Source organism: Dipodomys spectabilis, unplaced genomic scaffold (assembly GCF_019054845.1).
Source record: "Dipodomys spectabilis isolate Male_0828 unplaced genomic scaffold, ASM1905484v1 ptg000092l, whole genome shotgun sequence".
NCBI classification, from domain to species: domain Eukaryota; kingdom Metazoa; phylum Chordata; class Mammalia; order Rodentia; family Heteromyidae; genus Dipodomys; species Dipodomys spectabilis.
Window position 1 is genome coordinate 3,175,014 of NW_024870769.1, and position 22,272 is coordinate 3,197,285.

At 39.3% G+C, this 22,272-nt stretch overlaps 1 protein-coding gene across 5 annotated transcripts in view; it reads right to left on the reverse strand.

The window, feature by feature from the left end:
- The window catches only part of Osbpl3 (oxysterol binding protein like 3), a 176,317-nt gene that overhangs the window by 41,133 nt on the left and 112,912 nt on the right, over positions 1-22,272 (reverse strand). For 3 of the 5 annotated variants that reach the window (XM_042685024.1, XM_042685022.1, XM_042685023.1), the window contains 5 exons: positions 21,280-21,410; positions 17,669-17,776; positions 9,335-9,469; positions 8,167-8,260; positions 4,333-4,583 (listed from right to left, as the gene is read on the reverse strand). In XM_042685024.1, the coding sequence (XP_042540958.1) occupies positions 4,333-4,583; positions 8,167-8,260; positions 9,335-9,469; positions 17,669-17,776; positions 21,280-21,410 (719 nt within the window). The remainder of the gene's footprint in view (positions 1-4,332; positions 4,584-8,166; positions 8,261-9,334; positions 9,470-17,668; positions 17,777-21,279; positions 21,411-22,272) is intronic. The other 2 variants (XM_042685026.1, XM_042685025.1) reach the window with 1 other exon arrangement.

Consider the following 22,272-nt stretch of genomic DNA (forward strand, 5'->3'; position numbering starts at 1 on the left):
CAATGTTACAGCTTGAATATGCATGACCCCCCACAGGCTCATTATTGAAGGATTTCTCCTTAGCTAGTGACTCTGGAAACTTTAAGATATGGGGACTTGGCTGGAGGAAGTTGGCACCGAGGGGCTAAGTGGGCATGTCCTTGGGGTCTGAATCTTGTTTTGGGCGTCTCTGTGTTTTTTCTCTTTCCCTGACCACTACAAGCTTCAGCCACATGTTCTTACCGCCATGATGGTGTACCTCAACATAGGCCCAGGCTCAACAGAGATCTATGGACTATAATTTCTGCAACCATGAGTCAAAATAAAGAATTCCTTTGTTCAAATTATCCTATCAAGTATTTTCTCACAGTAGCAAAAAGCCCAATTAATACCCAGAAGCAAATCAATTAGTAATTTTAAAGTGGCCATTTACTTTTTGTTGTTGTTGTTGGTTGTGGGGCTTGAACTCAGGGCCTGGGTGCTGCCTCTGAGCTCTTTTGCTCAAGGCTAGTGGTCTACCACTTTGAGCCATAGCTCCACTTCTGGTTTTTGAGTGGTTAACTGGGCATAAGCATCTCACAGGGACTTTTCTGCTAGGGCTGGCTTCCAACCATGATCCTCAGATCTCAGCCTCCTGAGTAACAAGGATTACAGGCGTAAGCCACCACTGTCATTTACTTTGATACCTAAAAGCTCAGAGGACAATTAAGATGATGATATTCATGGCATAGTGAGTTGGGTTCGGACACTTCCAGCTTCATACTACTTGGGAACCCTGACATTAGGATTTCAGGGGAGAGAAAGAGTATAAGAAGAAGCTAAACTTTCCCTGAAACTCAGGAGGATGTATCCTAAGGTTGGTTGTTTTGGTTTTGTGCCAGTTCTGTGGCTTGAATTCAGGACCTCACGCTCTTGCCTAGCTTTCTTGATCAAGGAGGTGCTCTATCACTTGAGACACACCTCTACTTCCACCTTTTTGCTGGTTAACTGGAGATAAGAATCTCAAGGACTTCTGTACCTGAGCTGGCTTTGAGCCTTGATCCTCAGATCTCCTTCTGAACAGCTAGGAACACAAGTATGAACCACTGGTACCTGGCATAACCATTCAAAAAGCCTAAAAAGCAGAGCACTGGTGGCTCATGCCTGTAAACCTAGCTATTCAGGAGCTGAGATCCGAGGATCACAGTTTGAAGCCAGCCTTTGAAGCAAAGTCCATGAGACTCTTACCTTCAATAAACTACTCAGATGAAAACAGAAGTAGCACTGTGGCTAAAGTGATAGATCACTAGTCGTGAGCACAAAGAGGCTCAGGAACAGAGCCCAGGCCCTGAGTTCAAGCCTAGGGACTGGCAAAAAAAAGGCACCTAAAAAGTAGAAACCTAACAAATTATTTTGAGTCCAGAAAATTTGTGAGAGTAGTTTTCTGACTAAGAAACAACCACTGGCTACAGTGGTTTAATCTTCTGATTTTTGGGGAAGAAAAAAATACTAAAAGGGGGAGGACCACAGTGATAACTATATATGTATGCAGAAATGAGAAAAATCTTTTACTGTCCCTCCTGATCAAGATGCCAGAATTTTTTTTTATCATATTCTCCATTCAAAGAGATACATCTTTTTAAGAAAAACTTTCAGTTTGGCTAAAAGAGCTAAACCCAAGTAGTAAGAGCAGGGTTTCCCTTTCTCAACTTTTCTTTCTTCTCAGCATACTTTGAAAAGTTTCTTATACTGAAGGAAAGCCTAAGTGCCTTTAAAAAAAACAAAACTCTCACCGTCATATAACCTTCTGTGTTAACCTTTTGCAAAACAGTTGAGTGTTGCCTGCAATAGGACCCAGCTTGTCACCTCACATTGTAGATTGCTTGAGAGCTGCTGGATAGTTTATAAAAATCTTCTTGAGTGGGGGGTATAGCAGTGATACAGTGTCCTTCGCATGCACAAGCCCAACATCACACACACAAAAGTCAATTTACTACATTTTGGTCAATCCCATTGATGACTGCCTACAGTGTCAAAACCTGAGTAGATATTATTTTCTCTGCATCTGCTATGAGTTAGGAGAAAAGCAGCCAATCAGGGAGTTGCATTCTATACAGCTTGTAGATAGCAGGATGAGCTGATAAACTACAATGTGTCTGACAATTAAATGGGTTCAGGGGACTGTAAGAGAACAGGAAGTAAGAAGGGCAAAAGAATAAGAAAATAACTGGGTACTAAATTTCTGGCATGACCTTACAGAAAACAGAAAGGAGACCCACCAATCACAAAATCATCATCTTCAAGGACTCCAATTTTCCCTATTTAACTTAAGGCCATATTCCGTAATCAGAAGATATAGCACAAGATGGCAGAGATGGGCTGAAGTGTTATCTTTCTATGGCACATCTATACCACATGCTCTCTTCCTCTGCCACATTTCTTTTCTAATAAACTTACCTCTCATCTTTACTTGTATTCAGAGCTTGCCTGAATTCTTTTCTTGTCAGATGCAAAGGAAGGGAGGGGAGGGGAAGAGAAGGACTGAGGTCAATTCAGCTGTCCTAAATTTCTGGTAATGTATTTGGGGCATAGGCCAGGAAGTTATGAATTATGTGCATCTTTTCCTGACTTGGATTTATCAAAAGGTTACACTTTCTTGTCTGTAACCTGTGAAACAGTAAGATCACAGTCTATATGAAATGCTGAACAGTTCTGAATCACCATCACAACTGAAAATATAATTCATTCATTATGCTGGGGGAAAAAGGAAATGGGAGGGGGCGGATGAAGCACCTCCTTTTGGGTTCATAGCACAGCAGGGGGACTTTGCAGGAGGTAACCTGCAACACACTAAAGGTGCCTCTGCTCAGTAAGGTGCTAGCTGGGAAGGCTGTCCTCATACTTCTGCTTCAGTCAATGACATAGTTAAATCTAAGCGATCTGATCACCGCAGAACATCCTAAAGGTATCCAAGATGCTGTGGGAACAAAATTCCTTTAAGAATACTTCTGTGTTCCAAGTCAATCATTGTCTTTAAAAACCTGCCTACAAATGTTGACTTGAAATCCCAGCAGAAATTCTCTGAGGAAGAGTAACAAAGATTTTTAAAAACAGCTTGGTTTTCTGTTTTGTCATTATTGTAACTGTCAAGAAAGAAAGTCTTCTATGGGAGACAAAGTAGGACTAGATGTTTCTTCGGGTCAGTGGTTGAGAGATTTCCCTTTAGTCTTTAGACCTCTTAAGTAATGAAGTTTTCATGAAGATTAAAACCAAAGAATATATATCATCTACCTCCCTTCCTTCTTCCCTTCCTCCCTCTCTTTCTTTTATTCTTTCTTTGTCTTCTGTGCTGGCACTGGGGCTTGAACTTAGGGCTTCCAGCTCTCACTTGAATTTTTCTGTTCAAGGCTGGTGTTATACCAATTGAGCCATATCTCCACTTTAACTTTTTGCAGGCTAATTGGAGGTAAAGATTTCTCAGATTTGTCTGCCCTGGCTGCCTCTGAGCCTTAATTCTCAGAACTCAGCCTTCTAAGTAGTTAGGATTACAGGCATGGGATACCAGCACTTGGCTACATGCAGCATTTTTAAATGATTGTGTCCTCTACCAATGGGAAGATGAATCAGCTTAGGTCTGTGAAGCTGAGGGGTGCTCCAGGTCTAAGTTGGCCAATCAGAGACGACCCAGGGAAGTCTATACCTAGGGAAGACTGAAGTCCCAGCATCTCAGGCAGAGCACAATGTTACTGTGTACCAGACTACAATTGGGAAAACAAAAGAACAGTTTTCACAATGGGATCTTTCAATGTGTAAGAACAGACTTTTCCCCTACTTTATATAATGAGGAGGGGAGGGGAAGAATCTCTCTGGTGTAAAAAATCTCTTTGAGTTTATTTTCCAAAATCCTAAAAAATAATGGGACAATTCCAGAAATAGCCCACAACATTCTCAAGGGAAATTTACACTGGATGAGAAAAACAGCTTACGATATTAAATTCTGTGCACCCAGGGTAGTAAAAATAAACATGCAGACAGCCCTAAAGCCATGTTTTCCAAACTGGCCTAGAGAACCATAAGATGGATGCTTCTGGAAAAAGAGGTACCATAAAATCACAGAGCAGACCTACCCTAAGCCCAGAGTTTTCTTTCCCATGCTGACTAGATCCCAACAAGGTGACTAGAAACAGCCAGGTCACGAGGAAGGAATGCCTCTGAGAAATGATCCTCTCTTGAGAGCAATAAAAAATGAAAACCAGAGGGCAATAAAAAATGGAAACCAGTCTGTCCATCCATCTGGGCTCTGGTAGGCCCAGATAAACAGGCTTGTGGCTCAGGACCAGGATGGACAATGCCACTGGCAGGTCTAATCCTTACCATTCTTTCCAGGGGGCTGGGAATCTGGGCAGCCTTGTCCAGCAGCTCACTGTACTCCAGCTCCTCGCAGAGCCTCTGTAGTGTGTTTAGGGGCTCGTTCAGCTCCACCGGCATGGCCACTTTGGACAAGTCCTTGCCTATGTTGTTTCTCAGAATGTTCCACAGGCTGATGTTGCTGGTGTTGGGGCCTGGTGCAGGCAAACATGTTCTTCTTTTGGACCTTGCTTCCTCACCACTCTCAAGAATAGGTCCTGAAAGGCAAAAAGGCAGTGGCTATCTTTATGAAGCTTTTCACTTTAGTCCACCATAACAAACAACAATCTGCCAAGTACAACTGCATGCTTCTAACCCAGTTACTTAAGGGACTGAGATCTGAGGGTCATGGTTTGAAGCCAGCCAGGCAGGAAAGTATCTGAGACTCTTATTTCCAGTTACCCAGAAGAAACAGAAGTGGAGCTGGGGTGTAAGTAAGTGGTGGAACATCAGCCTTGAGTGAAACAACTAAGGGAGAACACGAAGCCCTGAGTTCAAATCCCAGTACTAGCACATTCACACATGTACATAAACACACACACACAGACACACACACAAATCTGTAATAAAACTTTTTAAAAAACTCAATTATACTATTAAATCCACTATCTAGAGTATGACTCGACTCCAGAAAACAAGCAAAAGATTTTTAAGCAAGTAAGAACCAAAACTTAGGGCCAGGATGTATATAGATCAGTACCACAGTGTGTGCATAGTACGCTGCAAACTCCAGCATTGCAAAATACATACACATATGCATACATATCAATGATGTTACAAACTGAAGTTCATGCAATTCATTCCTGGGGAGTCTCTTACATTCTTACTCAAAAGCTAGTTCCTCGTAGCTTTAAATGCTAGAATAAAACTGGAAACTGGATTTCTATGCCTATCTGATTTACTTATAAAAAAATCTTTTAAAAAAAAGGGCTGGGAAGGTGGCTCAGTGGTAGAACACTTTCCTTGCATGTGTGAGGCCCTGGGTTCGATTCCTCAGCACCACATAAGCAAAAAGAAAAAAAGCCAGAAGTGGAGCTGTGGCTCAAGTGATAGAGCACTAGCCTTGAGCTGAAGAGCTGAGGGACAGGACCCAGGCCGAGTTCAGGCCCCACAACCGGACCCAAAACAAACAAAGAAACAAAAAACTTTAAAAAATGATACCAAATTCTGACAAATGCAATTGTGTCTTGTTTATTGTCTCTTGTTTTTAAGATGAGGTCTTGCTATATAGTCTAGGCTGGCCTCCAAAAACTTTCTATGTAGCTCTAGGTGGCCTCGAACTATTCTTGTTGCTGCCTCCTCAGCATCAGGAGGCTGAGATATGAGGATCATGGTTTCTCCATCTATGTTTTAATTTCTGCTATTCAGCTAACAGAAGTAACTGGATGTTTTTAGACTTTTGGTTCATATAATCAGAATGCTCTTCAAAAAAAGCTATTGTTAATGTCTGGGCAATGAGTAGCCCTTCAAAAGGTGACTGTTTTAGAACCAGGTGCTAGTGGTGGCTCACACCTGTAATCCTAGCTCTTCAGGGGCTAAGATCTGGGGGATCACAGTTTGGAACCTTTCTACTGATGGGATTACACAGGTGTGTGCTCTCCTGCTTGTTTGGAAGTAGTTTCCAAAAATGGCTTTCCATATAGTCTCAAAATGGGTTCTCTGATTATACTAATCCAAGTTTTGATCTAATACCACTCTCTGCTATAGTACTAATGGATAACACATACATTGCTTTTTACTTAATGGTGGTCAGTTCTCGAAGCATTATACACATATATTCTCATTCATTCCTTATGACTACCTTTTGGGTAGTATAACTGTCCTCATTTAGATATGAAGAAAAAGTGAAGCTCAGAGAAGCTAAGCAATTAACCCAGCCCACAAAATATTCTAAAAATTCTAGTATTTACTGTGAGCTGTGAAACATTCTGGAGTAACAATGCAGCGTTCTAGAGTAACAATGGACCAAGGCTTTGATTCCATCCTATTTCCTTCTGTAAACAAAACTGAGTTATAGGACATAAAGACTAGTCCTACAACCATCTTTTCAAGATGTATAGAAATTTAATCTTCCTTGGAGAATGTTTACAGAGAACCAGGGTTACCCATATCTAGTATGTAGAGATTAAAAAAAAAAAAAAAAAAACTTGGTTAAGCTAAGGTTACAGTGGTCTGTAAGTTTCAGAGAACCAATCCTCACTTCTATGCTTTTCCTAGATGCTGTCAACTGAACTATGCTCTTTGGTGCTGAACCATGTCCTCTCTTCCTAACTTTGGCCTCTGAATACCCCATTTACTCTGTGCTCCCTTTGGCTCCTTAGGGCCCCTAAGAAATGGAGGCCCTCTGCATTTGCAGTCTTCCACATCCATACTAGGGAGATCCATTTTAGTATGCTGTTTACCAGCAAGGGGTCAAGTGATGTTTCTTCATTTCTCTTTTACTCTGCTTTCTTGACTTCTTAGAAAAACAAGTAGCACAGGAACTGTTCCTATATTACTGGGCTTCTACTTTACATGCACTAGTTTTTAGACTTTTCCATCAAGGGTTTCTTTTTGCAGAAATATTTCAAACAAAAATTCAGAATATGATGAGCATCTCATATCTTAGCAGGTGCAATGCTGAAAAGATGCTTTTACTGACAATGGAAAAATTATCTACCTGTCCTTGTGGTCCCCAAAGGGGTGGCTCTTCAGTATTTAGACTATTCATCACCATAGTTCCAGCATAATTACTGAACCGAGAAACACTGAATTATCAGTTTAGGCACCTGCTATACTCTGTCTGCTGTGCAGGTGTGAAAATGGGTGGTATTCTGATATCTAACACACCATGCAGACAAATTAGAAATCTCAGGACATAGTATCAGATGGGAAGTTCTGGATGCTAAAGGACCTATACAGGGAAATGTCCAATCAGATAGAATTTTTTTAAGGGCACCTCTCAACAGGTTTCCCACAGTCTACTTCCCACAGCCCTAAGCTGTTCAAAAGTAGCAAAGCACCCTGGGTACCCTGCAGCTCAAACTACCACTATGAAATATCTTTTGTGGTCATCATTTTCCCTCTGGGTATCAAGTAGTAATAAAGGAATGTCTTACGGATACCTTGAGGGAGAGAGAAGTACATTACTTTGAATAATCTAAAATCAAGCTACCATTTGAATCAGACTATTAGATATACCCTACAAAATTCTTAAATTACAACTGATATTTAAAGGTTAAAAAAAGCCATATTCTAATGCATTTGCAGAATGTTTGACTGTAGAAGGGACAGCTGTTGCAATATTTTTGACATTCATAAAAAAATCAGTGTATTCTCTATAAAATAAGTATTTGTACAAGCAGACCAAGTTATTTGAATGAATATATTTTTCATATGTGGGTGCCAACACCTCATCTAAATTATGAAAAGCTGGAAGGTGTGGGGACAGTTTGTTAAGTTTCTAATGTAGTCCTTGCTACCCTTCTCTTTGCATGCAGCAGAAACTCTATATATGCTTGTTATTGTACTGTGAGATGCAAACATTCAGATATCCAACAATGTATATCTAGCCAGGTGCTGGTGGCTCACTCTTGTAATCCTTGTTAATCATGAGTTGAGATTTGAGGTTCCAGGTTCCGAGGCAGCCTGGGCAGAAAAGTCCATGAGTCTCTTTTTCTCCAATGAACCAGCACAAAGAGCTGTGGCTTAATGTGTTAGAACACCAGCCTTAAGCAAAAAAAACACATAGGAAGAGCACATAGTCCTGATTCAAACTTCAGTACCAGCACCAAAACAAACAACAAAACAATGTAAGCTTACCTACGGTCTGTCTTTCATTATCCAAATCATTACTGAGATTGTCTAAGGAGAGATTGTCACTTATATCACTGACATATGAATCATCATCAGAAATCTGTGGGAAAGAACAAATATATGCTAGAGAAACAAACAAGAGTCACTAAATGGTCAACCATGTTGCATTCCATGTTACAAACATATAGAAATAATTCTGAGTGCTATTTTCATAGAAGTCTATAGGCCGATCTGTCCAAGTGATAATCATGAAAAAAAACAACAATCATTAAATATTTATACATTCTTGATTCATTCTCATAAGGAAGAAAAAATAGCAGGGGAATTCAAGATTTCTATTATAAAAATTCTTATTAATTCAGACAGCATTTTCAGAGTTTGCTAGTAGTTGACTAGTTAAAATTCTTCTTTGAGAAAAAGGACTTTCTATAGGAATACAAAAGTAATATTACTTCCATATCCAAGGGGTGAAATTATTTATGCATGCTTATACATAGCAATGCTAGCTATGCTACTTGCCTATTCCAGAAAGTAGTTTTTATTATCAACTGAAAACATTATATGCTACAAATTAATACAATAACCATATTATAATAATACTAAAATTATATATAATTTTATCACATAATATGGATAAGTTACACAGAATGCTAATTTCTTTCTTTGTAGTAACAATGATATTCTCTGTTGTTGTTGTTGGTTGTGGGGCCTGAACTCTGGGCCTGGGTGCTGTCCCTGAGCTCTTCAGCTCAAGGCTAGCTCTCTACCAAAGCACCACTACCAGCTTTTTCCTGCTTATGTGGTGCTGAGGAATTGAACCCAGAGCCTCATGCATGGAAAGCAAGCACTCTACCACTGAGCCACCTTCCCAGCCCTAAAAATGATATTCTTAAATAAGTAGAAGTCAGAACTTTCAATCTGTAATTGAAAAAAGTATAAAAACTAAGTAACACAAATGAGAAGGTATTCAACTATTTGTACAACTTTTTCTTCTAGCATGTCACATCATTTTGTGTTTTTTGGGTATAATTTATGAGAGGACTCTGAGAATGAAATGGGTGGTGTGGAAAAGGGACATTGAGTTCAGTGTTTCTACAGAGATCTTTACTGAACAGGTTGGTCAAAAAAACCACAAGAGATTTGGGATGCAGCTAACTAAAAACAGTTTTCAAACCTCATTCTCTGAAGAGCTTGGAGATAATAAGACTTCTTGGGCATCAAAAAACTCTGAAAGGGAGTCAGTGATGGAGAGCCTGCTCTCATTGGAAAGCTGGTGAACCAGGGTGCGGTTTTCATCTCTGGAGTTTTCCTTTGAAAAACACAAACAAATCCACATCTATTTAAAAACAGTCTCAAGAGAAACAAAATAAACAAATGATTTAGTTGCATAAGTACAGGTCACAAGCCCATGCAAACAGACAACTCAAAGCACAGGTCAGCTCCAAAGTTGAGAAGAAGCATGCCTCACACAAAACGAAAAGAGAAAAAATGAAGTTCTCTCCCCAACAGGCACTTCACAGTTCAGACTCACTCCACACATCTCAAAGCCAAAAACCAGGGTAGTATTTGTTCCATTTGAGAAGGGAAAATTCCAGTGCTCTGAATCACATCCCTTTATTGCTAAGACATTTTTATTTCACCCTAAAATTTCCTTGGAATTGTACTGAATGCAGGTCTTTGCATGGCTGATTCCAGGGGAATAGACTTTTTTTCTGTCTCTATGTGCTCCCAGAGGCTGCTTATTAGGCATTTTGTAAAAAACAGACTTGTGTTTCATTCAAAGGTGCCGCTGTGGCAGATCATTCATTATTCATGTATAAGTGAGATGAACTCTTTTTGTCTGTCTCTGTCCACCAACAATGACTCTGCAAGGGAAGGAGACCCCTGATCTTTGACGTAGCCTCTATAAGAAGAATTTAATGACATATCACTCCTGACTCAACACAGATGGCCCTCTATCTCCACTCCACTCCATGTAGACTTGCCCTCTGAGAAGGACCTGAATTCCCTGAGAGAAAGCTTCTATTATATTTGCAAGTGAAAATTCAATTTGACTCAACACATTAAGTGGTTAACTTGTATAGTCTCCAGCTGGTCATGGAAGAATATGGTAGAATAAGATTTCTGACCTGAATGAGCAGAGAACATTCAATGAACATTAAACCAAGGCTGTGTGAAGAGCAAAGAGGAAGCAGAGAAGAAAGTAGCTGCATAGAAACTTCTGGAGAGGACTTCACAGATGTGACCTGGACCTTGGTTAGGACAGATTTAGGAAAGAATGACTAGATTCCTTAAACACGGAGGAGAAGCTCATCTTTTTCCAAGCTACAGCAGGAGTTGCTTCTAATTATGTATCTGATAAGCAAGTCTTAGAATAATGTGAGAAACAAGAGTTAAACCAGATGATGCCTTGTCCAGAGATTTTTAGTTCAGCCTATACTGCTCAGTCTCATCCATGTAAAATACACCTAAGGAGTGGATATCAGGACCCAAGGGTTTCTTGTGTATTTCTTAACCAGTAAAGGGTTAGGAATCTCTTTATGAAGTGTTCACTTTGGGCACACACAGTCTATCCCTTTCTTTAGATTCTGCCTAAATAAGAAATCTCCCAAGGAAGATAATGGTTTAAAGATTCCACTGTTTTAACATCCATGAAGTCTTCTGAAAAGTCATCTTTTTCTTGCTCCTAACAAAGAGATGATTGTAGAATCTAAGAAGTATTACAGCTGTCATCTTAAACTCCTCTGAAAAGAGTTTGAAGACACTTGGTGATTAGCAGAACTCCTTTAAAGCAATGGAATCTTCCATCTCCTCTGAGCCTCACCATGGGAGAAAATACTTTATTTACTAGTGCTGTTCATTAACTCATTACTGCACATTCCTGCTCTGTCTGTTCTTCTTACTGGCCTGATGAATCTGTAGGAATTTCCTGGTTGGTCAACACTGAAAATAATACATCTTGAGGATTAGTTATCTGAAATGCCTGGCACCACATTTTGGACTTTTGAAATATTTGCATGTATATAAGATAAGGTATCCTGGGGATGGAACACTAATCTAAACAGGTCTTACACACCTGAAGCTACTTTTCTATGGTATTGTTAGTGTACTTGTGTTTTGAGTGTGATCTGTCACATTAAGTCAATTGTGGAATTTTCCACTATGGCATCATATTGATACTAAAAAGGTTTGGGAATTTTTTTTTGGGGGGGGGGGTCCAGTCGTGGGGCCTGAACTCTGGGCCTGGGCACTATCCCTCAGCTCTTCAGCTCAAGGCTAGCGCTCTACCACTTGAGCCACGGCACCACTTCTGGCTTTTATCTTTTTGCTTATGTGGTGCTGGGGAATTGAACCCAGGGCCTCAGGCATGCAAGGCAAGCGCTCTACCACTGAGCCACCTTCCCAGCCCAAGGTTTGGGATTTTTAAAGCATTTCAGATTTTTTATTTTGTTTTAGCAATCCTCCTCCTTTTACGACTAACCACCACTTGGCTACAATTTCTAGACAACTTAAAATCTCATTTGTTAAAATATTAACAGTCAGGCTGGGAATGTGGCTTCATGGTAAAGTGTTTGCCTCTCATGCATGAGGTCCTGGGTTTGATTCCTCAGTATGACATAAATAAAAAAGTAATTAAAATATTAACAATCCCATTCAACAATTTCCCCTCATGCTTTGTAACTTAGGCGTAGTTGCCTATCTAGTTTACTTTACAAAAAGTTAAACATGGAAAAAGGAAGGAAAAAATTCATAATCCTGCCACACTACCAAAACTGATAATACATTTCTCTCCCACTTTTTTTTTTTTTATCAGGCTTCCCTTAAGATTGTAGTCTTTCTGTCTTGCTTCTAGAGTGCTGGTTATAGTTATGTAACACTATACCTGGCTCCAATCTTTTTTCTCTTTTTACTTATTTTGGTATTAGGGTATATTAACAAGGGTTTCATGGTGATACTTTCATACATTTGTTTAGCGGATTTTGAACAAGTTCACTTTTTCCCAATATATATATATATATATATATTTTGGGGGGGGGGGGGTCCGGTCATGGGCCTGAACTCTGGGCCTGGGTGCTGTCCCTCAGCTCTTCAGCTCAAGGCCAACGCTCTACCAGTTGAGCCACAGTGCCACTTCCGGCTTTTTTCTTTATGTGGTGCTGAGGAATAGAACCCAGGGCCTCAGGCATACAAGGCAAGCGCTCTACCACTGAGCCACCTTCCCAGCCCCTTTCCCAATATTTTTATTCATCTAGTTTTGACTTTATTTTAATATGTAATTATATTATATTCCTACTATTTATATGTAATTTTATGAACTTTTCCACATTGCATCAAAACTTTTCAATATTAACATGTTCTGAACAAAAAGTCTTATGAATTCAAAATAGAAAATACAGAAAATGTAAATAGAATATCACTTAAAATTTCATCGGCTTGGTAAGGAAGGTCCTTACTAACCTATTGATGTGTGTGTATATTAAATGTTTGTGCACCTTTTTATTTAGAAAAATTAGGACCAAACTACATATAATCTGTATATTTTCTGCTGCATACACCTAATGTACTGTAAGCAATTTTCCAGATTGTTACAAACTCTCTGAGACAACGTAGATGAATCAATAAATATTTAATTGTATGTATGTAATATTGAAAATTAAGGGTGCTTACAGGTTTGCAAAGATGGAATCTTTGTAAATATGTCTTTGCTTCTATTTCGTTGCTCTTTAGGATCATTTTCTACAAGCAGAATTATATATGTATATATATATGTGTGTATGTATGAAGTAGTAATCTATGTATTCATTTTATTTTTAATTTGAATAATATGTAAAAAGTACTATGTTTTATTAAGAGCAATAAATACTATAGAAATATATAAATACTATAGAAAAAATGTGCTAATCTAATTGTTTTCGTTTTCATTAGGCTGAATATTATTAAAAATGCAAATATAGTCTTAATATAGGGAGAGCCAGGATAACTGGCATACTTCTTTGTCCCTTCCTGTGAATTTGCAACTACAATCAGGTGATTGTGAATTTGTAAGCACAATCAGGTACCATCTGTAAAAGGGTCTCATAAAGTTATAACAGAGCTGAAAAGTTGTTATCCCTAAGTGATATCATAGTGGTCATGACAATGCAGAGTAAAGCATGACTGGTGTTTGTGATGATGTTGGTGTAACAAAACCCACTGTACCCAAGTCCTATAAAAGGACAGCACATGTGATTACATGGGGTTCATAATTCTTGATAATGATATGACTGTGCTGGGTCTTTACCAGATCACAATTTTTTATTACTATTTTAAGATTATGCTCCTGCTGGATATACAAAAAAGCCAGTTAGCTGTCAATCAGCTAACCTACCTGAAGTGGTCCTCTAGGAGGAATTCCAGAAGAAGGAATTTCATGCTTGTTACCTCTAAAGGCCTTGTAGTAGGACAAGATGAGGAAGAGAAATATTGAGGATTGGAGCACTGTAAAGGCTGAGGCTAACAAAACCAAAAAACATGTCCTAGGTATGTACACAGGTATGCAGTCTATTTACTGTCCAGGTTTGTGGATGTACACTTTATGTTCACCCAATAATGAAATCATCCAATAATGAGTATCTCAGAACATAGCCTAGCACTGATTCATACCTAGCAGTTATACAATTTATGACTGAGTTGAAAACTAAAACTAAAACTAAAAATCCTACAATTATTTTGTATGTTTGTATATGTGTGTGTTTGTGTATGTGTAGAGAGAGAGAGAGAATTATATTACTTTTCTATTTGTGTTGAGTTCTTCATTTACTTGGTATTATTTGTTCACTGTTTACATATTAAAATCATTTTTCTGAGTTTAGTATGTGCCTTCTTTGTTTTTGACATATGCCAAATCTATTCGACATTTCTTTTGCCATGTTTTTATTACTCTTCAGTTTAGGAACTCTTCTCTGCTCCAGCAGTTTGATAAATACTCAAATCAATATTTTTTCCATTAAAATTTTTATATTTAACTTGAATTGGTTGGGGATTCATTTTATCATGCAATGGAAATAATTCAACTTCTTTCCAAATTGCTTTGAGCTGCACTGATGTACTTTATTTAATAATCCATCTCTTTCTCGTTGGTTTTTTTTGATGCCTTATCAAGGTATTTGTTCATTTGTTTTTTTCTTTCTTGGTACTGATACTGAGAGTTTAATTCAGCTTCACATTCTTGCTTAGCTTTTTCTGCTCCAAGCTGGTGATGTACCACATGAGCCACACCCCCACTTCTGGCTTTTTGCTGGTTCATCAGAGCTGAAAGTCTCTTAGACTTTCCTGGCCTGGCTTCAAATCTTGATCTTCACTTCTCAGCTTCCTGAGTAGCTACGATTACAGGCATGAACCACTGGTACCAAGCCATTTCTTTTGTACATAAAAGAAATACCTGAAGTGACCATCGCCATTTTTTACCATATCACTCACTACCTTATTTTAATTAACTGTGGGAATATTGTTTCTGTTTTTGTTTTTGCTCCTGGGGCTTGAATTCAGGGCCTGGGCACTGTCCCTGAGCTTCTTTTGCTCAAGGCTAGCACTCTACCATCTGAGCCACAGACCCACTTCTGGCTTTTTTTTTTCTTCTGTGTATGTGGTACTGAGGAATCGAACCCAGCACTCTACCATTAAGCTACCTTCCCAGCCCCAACTATGGGAGTTTTTTTAAGCTGTTTTCTGGCTTAGAATACCTTCACTATATAATGGTATGACAGTACTGAGCAAACATGCTCTGGTCTCATTAAATGCAGATTTAAATCCCTGGCTTGTCTCTTATAAGCTGTGTGTCTGTGTGTCCAATTTTTAGCCTCTCTCAGGTTTACTTTCCTCTGGAATTTCCATGAAATCCCTACCACTTACTTTATAGAGTCAAGGTCAGAATTTTTGAGGTATCTATCTCCTAGAACTGCTGGAAAGGCAAAAGCACACAAGCTAAAATAATAAAGCTCGCATATTCACTTTCAGATTTTTAATTTTCTTGCTTTTTCAGTTTCTTTAATAGACAAAAATGCAGAAAGATGTTATCCGTATTAAAAAGTATTTGGCCTTTCATTTGGAATCTATGATAACATAAAATAATCTTAAGAAAAGATAATTTCATATTAAACGTTTGATTCAGAAATATAAAGTAAAAGGGACTTGATAAACTGTGGGAGTAATTTCTGATAGGAATGGATTTTAGAATTTAACTATCCAGCACAACACCAGAGATGATTCAATAGTGTAACTACAAGATAATAGAAAGTAAGCAAGGATGCCGGAGGGTTCTAAAACCAGAGTCCTTGGTCCATATTGGAGGCTGTCATTTCCTTGAAGAATTTGGAGTGTCTGACTGATTCCTTTAAGAGGTAATCTGCTGTCAAGTTTTCAGTCTGGGTGGCCTTTCCACCTATTCCAGTTATTTCCTGAAGGTAACAATGGGTTTTCCATTGCTGGGAAGTTCGCCTGAGTCATTCAGTGAATAAAAAAGGATGAACCATGGGAAACAGAAAAATTCTGAAAGAGGAAATGAATGAGATGATTGCATCACTGATTCAGACTCAGAAAGGCTGCTCTGGAAAGTGGAGCTAGAGGGATACAGCTGCCATCCCTCAACAATAACATACCAGCTTTTGGGCAGTATTTTTGAGATCAGTTTAAAAATATGCACTTTTCAAAGCCAAGTACCAGTGGCCACTCTGGAGATTGAGATCTGAGGATCCTAGTTTGAAGCCAGCCCAAGCAGGCAAGTGCAAGAGAGTTTTATCTCCAATTAATCACCAAAAAGCTGGAAACAAAACTATAATAGAGCATTAGCTTTCAACCAAAAAAAAAAAAAAAGGGTAAGGGACAGTACTAACTCTGAGTTCAAGCTCCAGTACCAAAATTAAAAAATAAATAATAAATGTACTTTTCAAAACTTGGGGGTCATAGCTTCCTTCTCAAAACACAACAGCCTTTAGTATACATGCTGAGTGAGTACAAATAAAAGGCATACATGAAGAATATTTAACAAATCACAGAATATATAAATGTAATTTATATGATAATGCAATGTAAAAGGTAAAGTGTTTTCTGGAAATGAGCATAAAACTGGAGAATTCTATGGTGATGTACAACAGATGACCACCAGCAATAGCCTGGCACAGCTCTGACTAAGCTTAGCCTTAGCAAATGTACAGATTTAACATAGGGGCTCCTAGGGTCTTGGCCAAGGCTTAAAAGACAACGACTAGTGTATAGACGCTCAATCCCAAGTGATGGTTTAGGGATGCTCTGTTGGGGAATATGTGTGTGTGTTGAGAAATTTCTTAGCCACAATCTTGCCTTCAGAACAGAGACAGGCTCTGCCCCCAGTCAGGTGAGATGGCTTGACTCATATGGCACAGCCTGTGCTGCTAATGGGGCAGACACCCGCCCAGAGTGTCTGTGTCCCAACTGGCATCAGCCTCAGCTCTCCTCATCACCCAATCCAGGAGCAACCCAAGCAGTGAAGGAGCTCAGTCTCAGGTTTCATTTGCTTTGAGGACAGGAAAAGAATTATGATTAATCATTTAAAAAATTATGGGTATACACATTCCCTTTATTATCTCCCTTATCTACCCAGCCTAATAATTTGTTAATGAAAATTTTAGCAAATCGGAGGTAGGTATATACATGTGATAGCTAAAAACAGTTTTTACCTTCATTGTCTTTCCTTCTTCTTTTTCTTTTTTTTCTGGTTTAGTGCTAATACTGGGGGCTTGACCTCAGGGCCTAGACACTATCTCTTAGCTTTTTTACTCAAGGCTGTCACTCTACCACTGAGCCACACCTCCATTTCTGGCTTTTTGGTAGTTAATTGGAGATAAGTATTTCAGGGACTTTGCTACCAATGCTGGCTTTAAACTGCGATTCTCAGATCTCAGCTTCCTGAGTAGCTAGGATTACAGGTATAAGCCACTGGCAACTGGCTATATCCCAAGTCTTGCAGAAAGACTTTTTACTGACCAAGGGATTTCAATACAATGTTCATCTTTCTCACACGAAGTTGTGTTCTGAAAAAGAAAAGTCAGATGAAGAGAGGAAGAGAATAGGCACAAGGAGAGTATAGCATGATTTTTACCAGGTGAGAAAGGGAAGATGGCAAGGACTTGGATATTGCAGGTCACAGAAATGTAGGTTTTATCAGGGATAATCAGAGGAAATGCTTGTCTATTACTCCAGTAATACATAATGAGTAGAGTGACACTTAGAAGTGAAATATGATAAATAAATAAAAAAGATTTCAAGGGGCCAGGGGAAGAAGTTTACAAATGTACAATAGCAGTAGCAGGAAAGCCTCTGAACCCTGAGGGCCCTGTCCACAGCTCCCAGCCACAGCTGATCCCAGAGGAGGTGGAGGAGAGGCAAATGCCACTTCAGCTGATGAAGAAGGGAGCCCATGCAATTGGACAGAGGATGTCACATGGGGGAGTAGCAATCGTAGAGATGGTTAGCAGCAAAGAAACCTACCCACCTCTGCCAGATTGTCACCCAACTTGGGAACAGCGGGCGGGTCGAGGAGCAGAGATTCAGCATGGATTCTGCGTAAGCGTTCTTTAAGATCTGTGTTTTGTGCTAGTGCCTGAAATATGTTAAAAAAAAATAGCGTGGCTTTGTTAATATATGAAAAGTTCAGGAAAGCACAGCATGGGGGGGGGGGGGCGCTCAGCAGAGGTGATCTATAGCAAGTGATGGAACTCTGAGTGACATACTTGAGAACTCTTTTGGGCTTTTCCCCGCTCCTCTCTAGGAGGCTGCGGAGATCACAAATGGAAAAGTCTGGAAATGATACTCCTGTGCTAAATCTTATCTCCAGAGATGGAAGGAGGGTTAATATAGGGTGAAAGGAGGAAGTTGTAAATACTGTCAGCTTTTACTTATGTTTATTTTGGAGGTATTGGTTCTTAAACTCAGAGCCATGTGATCATTCAACTTATTTTTTCAGCTGGTGCTCTAAAACCTGAGCTATGCCTCCAGCCCCACCACAAGTTTTTATGAAAGATCTCCAGCGTCCTCCCAGAATCAATTCCAGGTGCCCAACCATCTTTGGTCTCTTTGCCAACTTCCCCTCCCTCAAGATTCCAAGCTTTTTTTCGTCTTTGAAAAGATGCTACCTCCACCTTATGACTGAACATATTTCAATATGATTTCATTATCACACCAGTTGAACTGGGTCTTGAAGAGCTCTGTGAAGTCAGATTTTGTGGAAAGATAATTTCACTCTTCTAATACAGGTATTAGTTATTGCATTTATTCTTTAGGAATGAAACAAATCTCACCTGCATAAAGGCTTAAGGGCCTTGGCCCTAATGGACATACTTCGCCCCCACACTCCCAGAACTCTTTTATTTTCCCCTGAGCAGGTCCCATCTGTCATCTCAATCTCTCACCAGTGAGAAACTGGTCAAAAGTAAAGGACGTGTTTCCTCTTTGATAATAGTCCTATGTACTTTATAACCTTCTCTTTTCCAAATGGTTTGTCTTTGAAAGGGAATAGAATTCTCTGATTACAACTCCCCAATCAGCTCTCAGGGTGCTTGTACACAGATCCTTCTCCATCTGTCTTCCTGACTCTCTTCCAAGAAGCTCAGAGCCTTTCCTATCCATCAGGATCTGCAGTGCCTACCTGGTGAGAGCCTAGAAGAACATGGTACTGCTTAATCCATGGCCTGGCTCTCCAATAAAGATCTAGTTTTACTATGTAGTTTCCACAGAAGCTATGCATTATTTAAAAAATCCTTGGTGGGTGCTGATGGCTCATGCCTATAATCCTAGCTACTCAGGAGCTGAAATCTGAGGATCGTGGTTCAAAGCCAGCTCAGGCAGGAAACTATGGGACTCTTACCTCCAATAAAACTACTCTCAAAAAGCCAGAAGTAGTACTGTGGCTCAAGTGGTAGAGCACAACTTTTGAGCTAAAAAAGTTCAGGGACAGTGCCCAGGCCCTGAGTTCAAGCCCCCAAATCAGCTCCCTCCTTGCCTCCCTAAAAAAAATCCTCAAGGATCATTTAAGAAACAATGAATAAGAACTAAGGTTAGGGTTATGCAACCATGTATAACAGTCTCTTTGGGTGACTAGAATCTTCCAACCTGAAGATTGTGCTATTTTAGTAGCTTCTCTTTTTTTTGTGGACAACATGTACAAGTAAGAACATACCAAGACTCCACATACAGCCCTAGGATAATCATTCTGATAGATGAGATTATTTTGCAATTTTTATCTGTAAAAAAAACTAGTCTTGGAGAGACCTAAATTCAAGCAAAAAAGGAAAGGACTATTCTATTTAAGTTTCCCAAGTCCTGATCACTACTTTCATCACTATGAGGGTGACTTCATTCTGTGGCCCAGAATGCCAAGGCCAAATAGGGCTCACTGCCACACAAGCAGATCAACAAGATGAGGCCAGATGATCTCCATGAGAGGAGGGAGTGGGAAGGAAAAGGAACTAGGAGCCCTTTAGAGGTATCTTCCAAATGTATTAAAAGCCATCTTAATGAGAGCAATAAGAAATGCCTTACACCACTAAGAAATAAACTCAAAATTAAAAAAAAAAAAACTACTTTGTTTCAGTCAGGCCAAAGTAGTAACTCAGTATTCAGTTGGCTGTTCACTGTAATTCAAAAGGATGTGTTTCTCTCTCTAACCTTAAGGCAACATTACCAGGCTATATGTGACTCAAATGGTAGAGCATCTACATGGCAAGTGTGAGGCCCTGATTCAAATCTTAGGATTACTAAAAAAGAAGGGAGGAAGAAAAGAAGAAGAAAAAAATATAAGCAACATAATAGTTTCTCTCTCTCTCTCTGTATGTATACATGTGTGCACTGGTCCTGGGTCTTGAACTCAGGGTCTAGGTGCTGTCCTTGGGCTTTTTACTCTGTTCTACCACTTGAGCCACAGGTCTACATCTAGGTTTTTTTGTAATTAGTTAGAGATAAGGGTTTCAGGGACTTGTCTACCTAGACCAGCCTTGAATCAAGATCCTCAGATCTCAGCCTCCAATGTAGCTAGAATTACCAGTGTGACTACTGGCATTCAGCTCTTTCTCTTTTTAAAGTAGGAATCCCAAAGTACAAGCAAAAAGTAATAAGTATGCTAATTTGAAAGTTCTCTAGTTTCTTGATAGATAAATGGTTAACTGCTAGACAATTCCAGCTATTCAAATAAGACTAGGACAGAGCACATCAACAGAGTGAGCCTATCTGCTTTGGAGAACAAACAGGTTTAGAAGTAGCAGAATGAATGGCTTACACTTGAGGCTAGGACACTGATTTATCTGTTGTTATGGCCCAATGATTAACTGACACTTGTGTGACTCATTCTTGGTACTCATGGTAGGACAAAAAGCTAACATTTTTTTGTACTAGTTGTAATAAAATAAAACAACTTTTGTGTCTTTGAAAGAGCAGAGTATGGGCTGGGAAGGTGGCTCAGTGGTAGAGTGCTTGCCCTGCATGCATGAGGCTCTGGGTTCGATTCCTCAGCACCACATAAGCAAAAAGAAAAAAAGCTAGAAGTGGCACTGTGGCTCAAGTGGTAGAGCACTAGCCTTGACCTGAAGATCTGAGGACAGTGCTCAGACCCAGAGTTCAAGTCCCACACCGACAAAAAAAAAAAAAGAAAGAGCAGAGTATAGGGTCAGTGCTCTGCACAAGAGTAGAAATTGGAAATTTCTCTCTGCCACTTGTCACATATGAAATTGATCCAAGTTTGTAATGTCTCAGGTCCACAAAAATCACCCAGATTTTGTAAGCATTTACAAAAAACATCTATTAAGATACACACAGAGTCAAAGTTTTATAAGGACCAAAAATGTAAGACATTGGAGGAAATCAAACTTAAAGAATGTATCATTTAAAAAAATATTAGCTACTAAGATTTGGGTAGGCTCTTTCATAGCTTTGTTGTCTCTGATAAAAAGTTAGGACATAATTTGGACCATTTGTTGTTTTGTTTTCTCCTAATTTTTTTCAACTCAACCATGAAAGCTATGAATTTTGAACACAATTATGGGGCTGGAAAACGTAAGCTCATAAGCCCAGATACATTGGCAGGCATTCTTGTGACATGGACACGTAACTCACAGATGACAGTGTGTGCTTCAGACCAATGACCTGAGCAGAAGGGGAGGAGGAGGCGTCCTGCTCCATCAGCTGCTTCAGTCTTTCTCTCTCCGTTGATATGCTATTAAAAGCTGACCTTAAGGCGAAGTAAACTACAAAGATACAATCATTACAAGAAAAAATTTAAAAAGAGGCATAATTAAAAACAACACAGAAAATTCTACTGCTTATAAAAAGAATTTAGAACCCCTCTTTACATCTCATTTAAACAAAGAAAATTGAAAACGATTTCAACAAATCCTATTTCTTATAAAAAATTTCGAGATCAGTACAAAATACATGCTCTGGATAATAATGGCATGTCTATGTAAGTGCTTAAAAAAAACTGTAACATGAACTACATTGGTATAGGATGTTGACAGTGTGGGGTCTAGGGGGTTTTGTGGGATCCTATACTTTATGTGCAATTTTGGTCAGGGCCTAAAAGTGCTTAAAAATTAAAGTGTACTAAAACTCACACACATTGCCAATCCTAAGGCCCTGCCCACTATAATGTTTTATATTTTTCCGACTTATGGATTCAAAATAATCAACAGTTAGTCTGTACCCTCAAAGACTGGAAATGGATAAGAATGGATAATGGATAACAATGCCTTTTTTTTTTCAGGAGGAAATTGGTAACGATACAGCAGAAAAACAACACAGAACCTTAACCAGGTGATCAAAATTAATGACAAGTGACAGTCAGTGGGCTCGGTGTGCCTCTGGGTATAATACATTGGAAAAGACATGACATTTTCTTTGTTGACTTGCCAGCCAGGGGTGGAATCTGAATTTGATCAGAAGGAAACAACTGGCCTATATTTATCAAAATCCCAGTTTTATAAGGAAGAAAAAAAGGCTAAAGAACTGTTCCCAATTAAAGGAGGCTAAGGAGACAGGATGATGAAATGCGGTGTATAAACGAACCCCAGACCAGAACCTGTTCTCAAAGGGAAATGGTCTTCAAAGGCA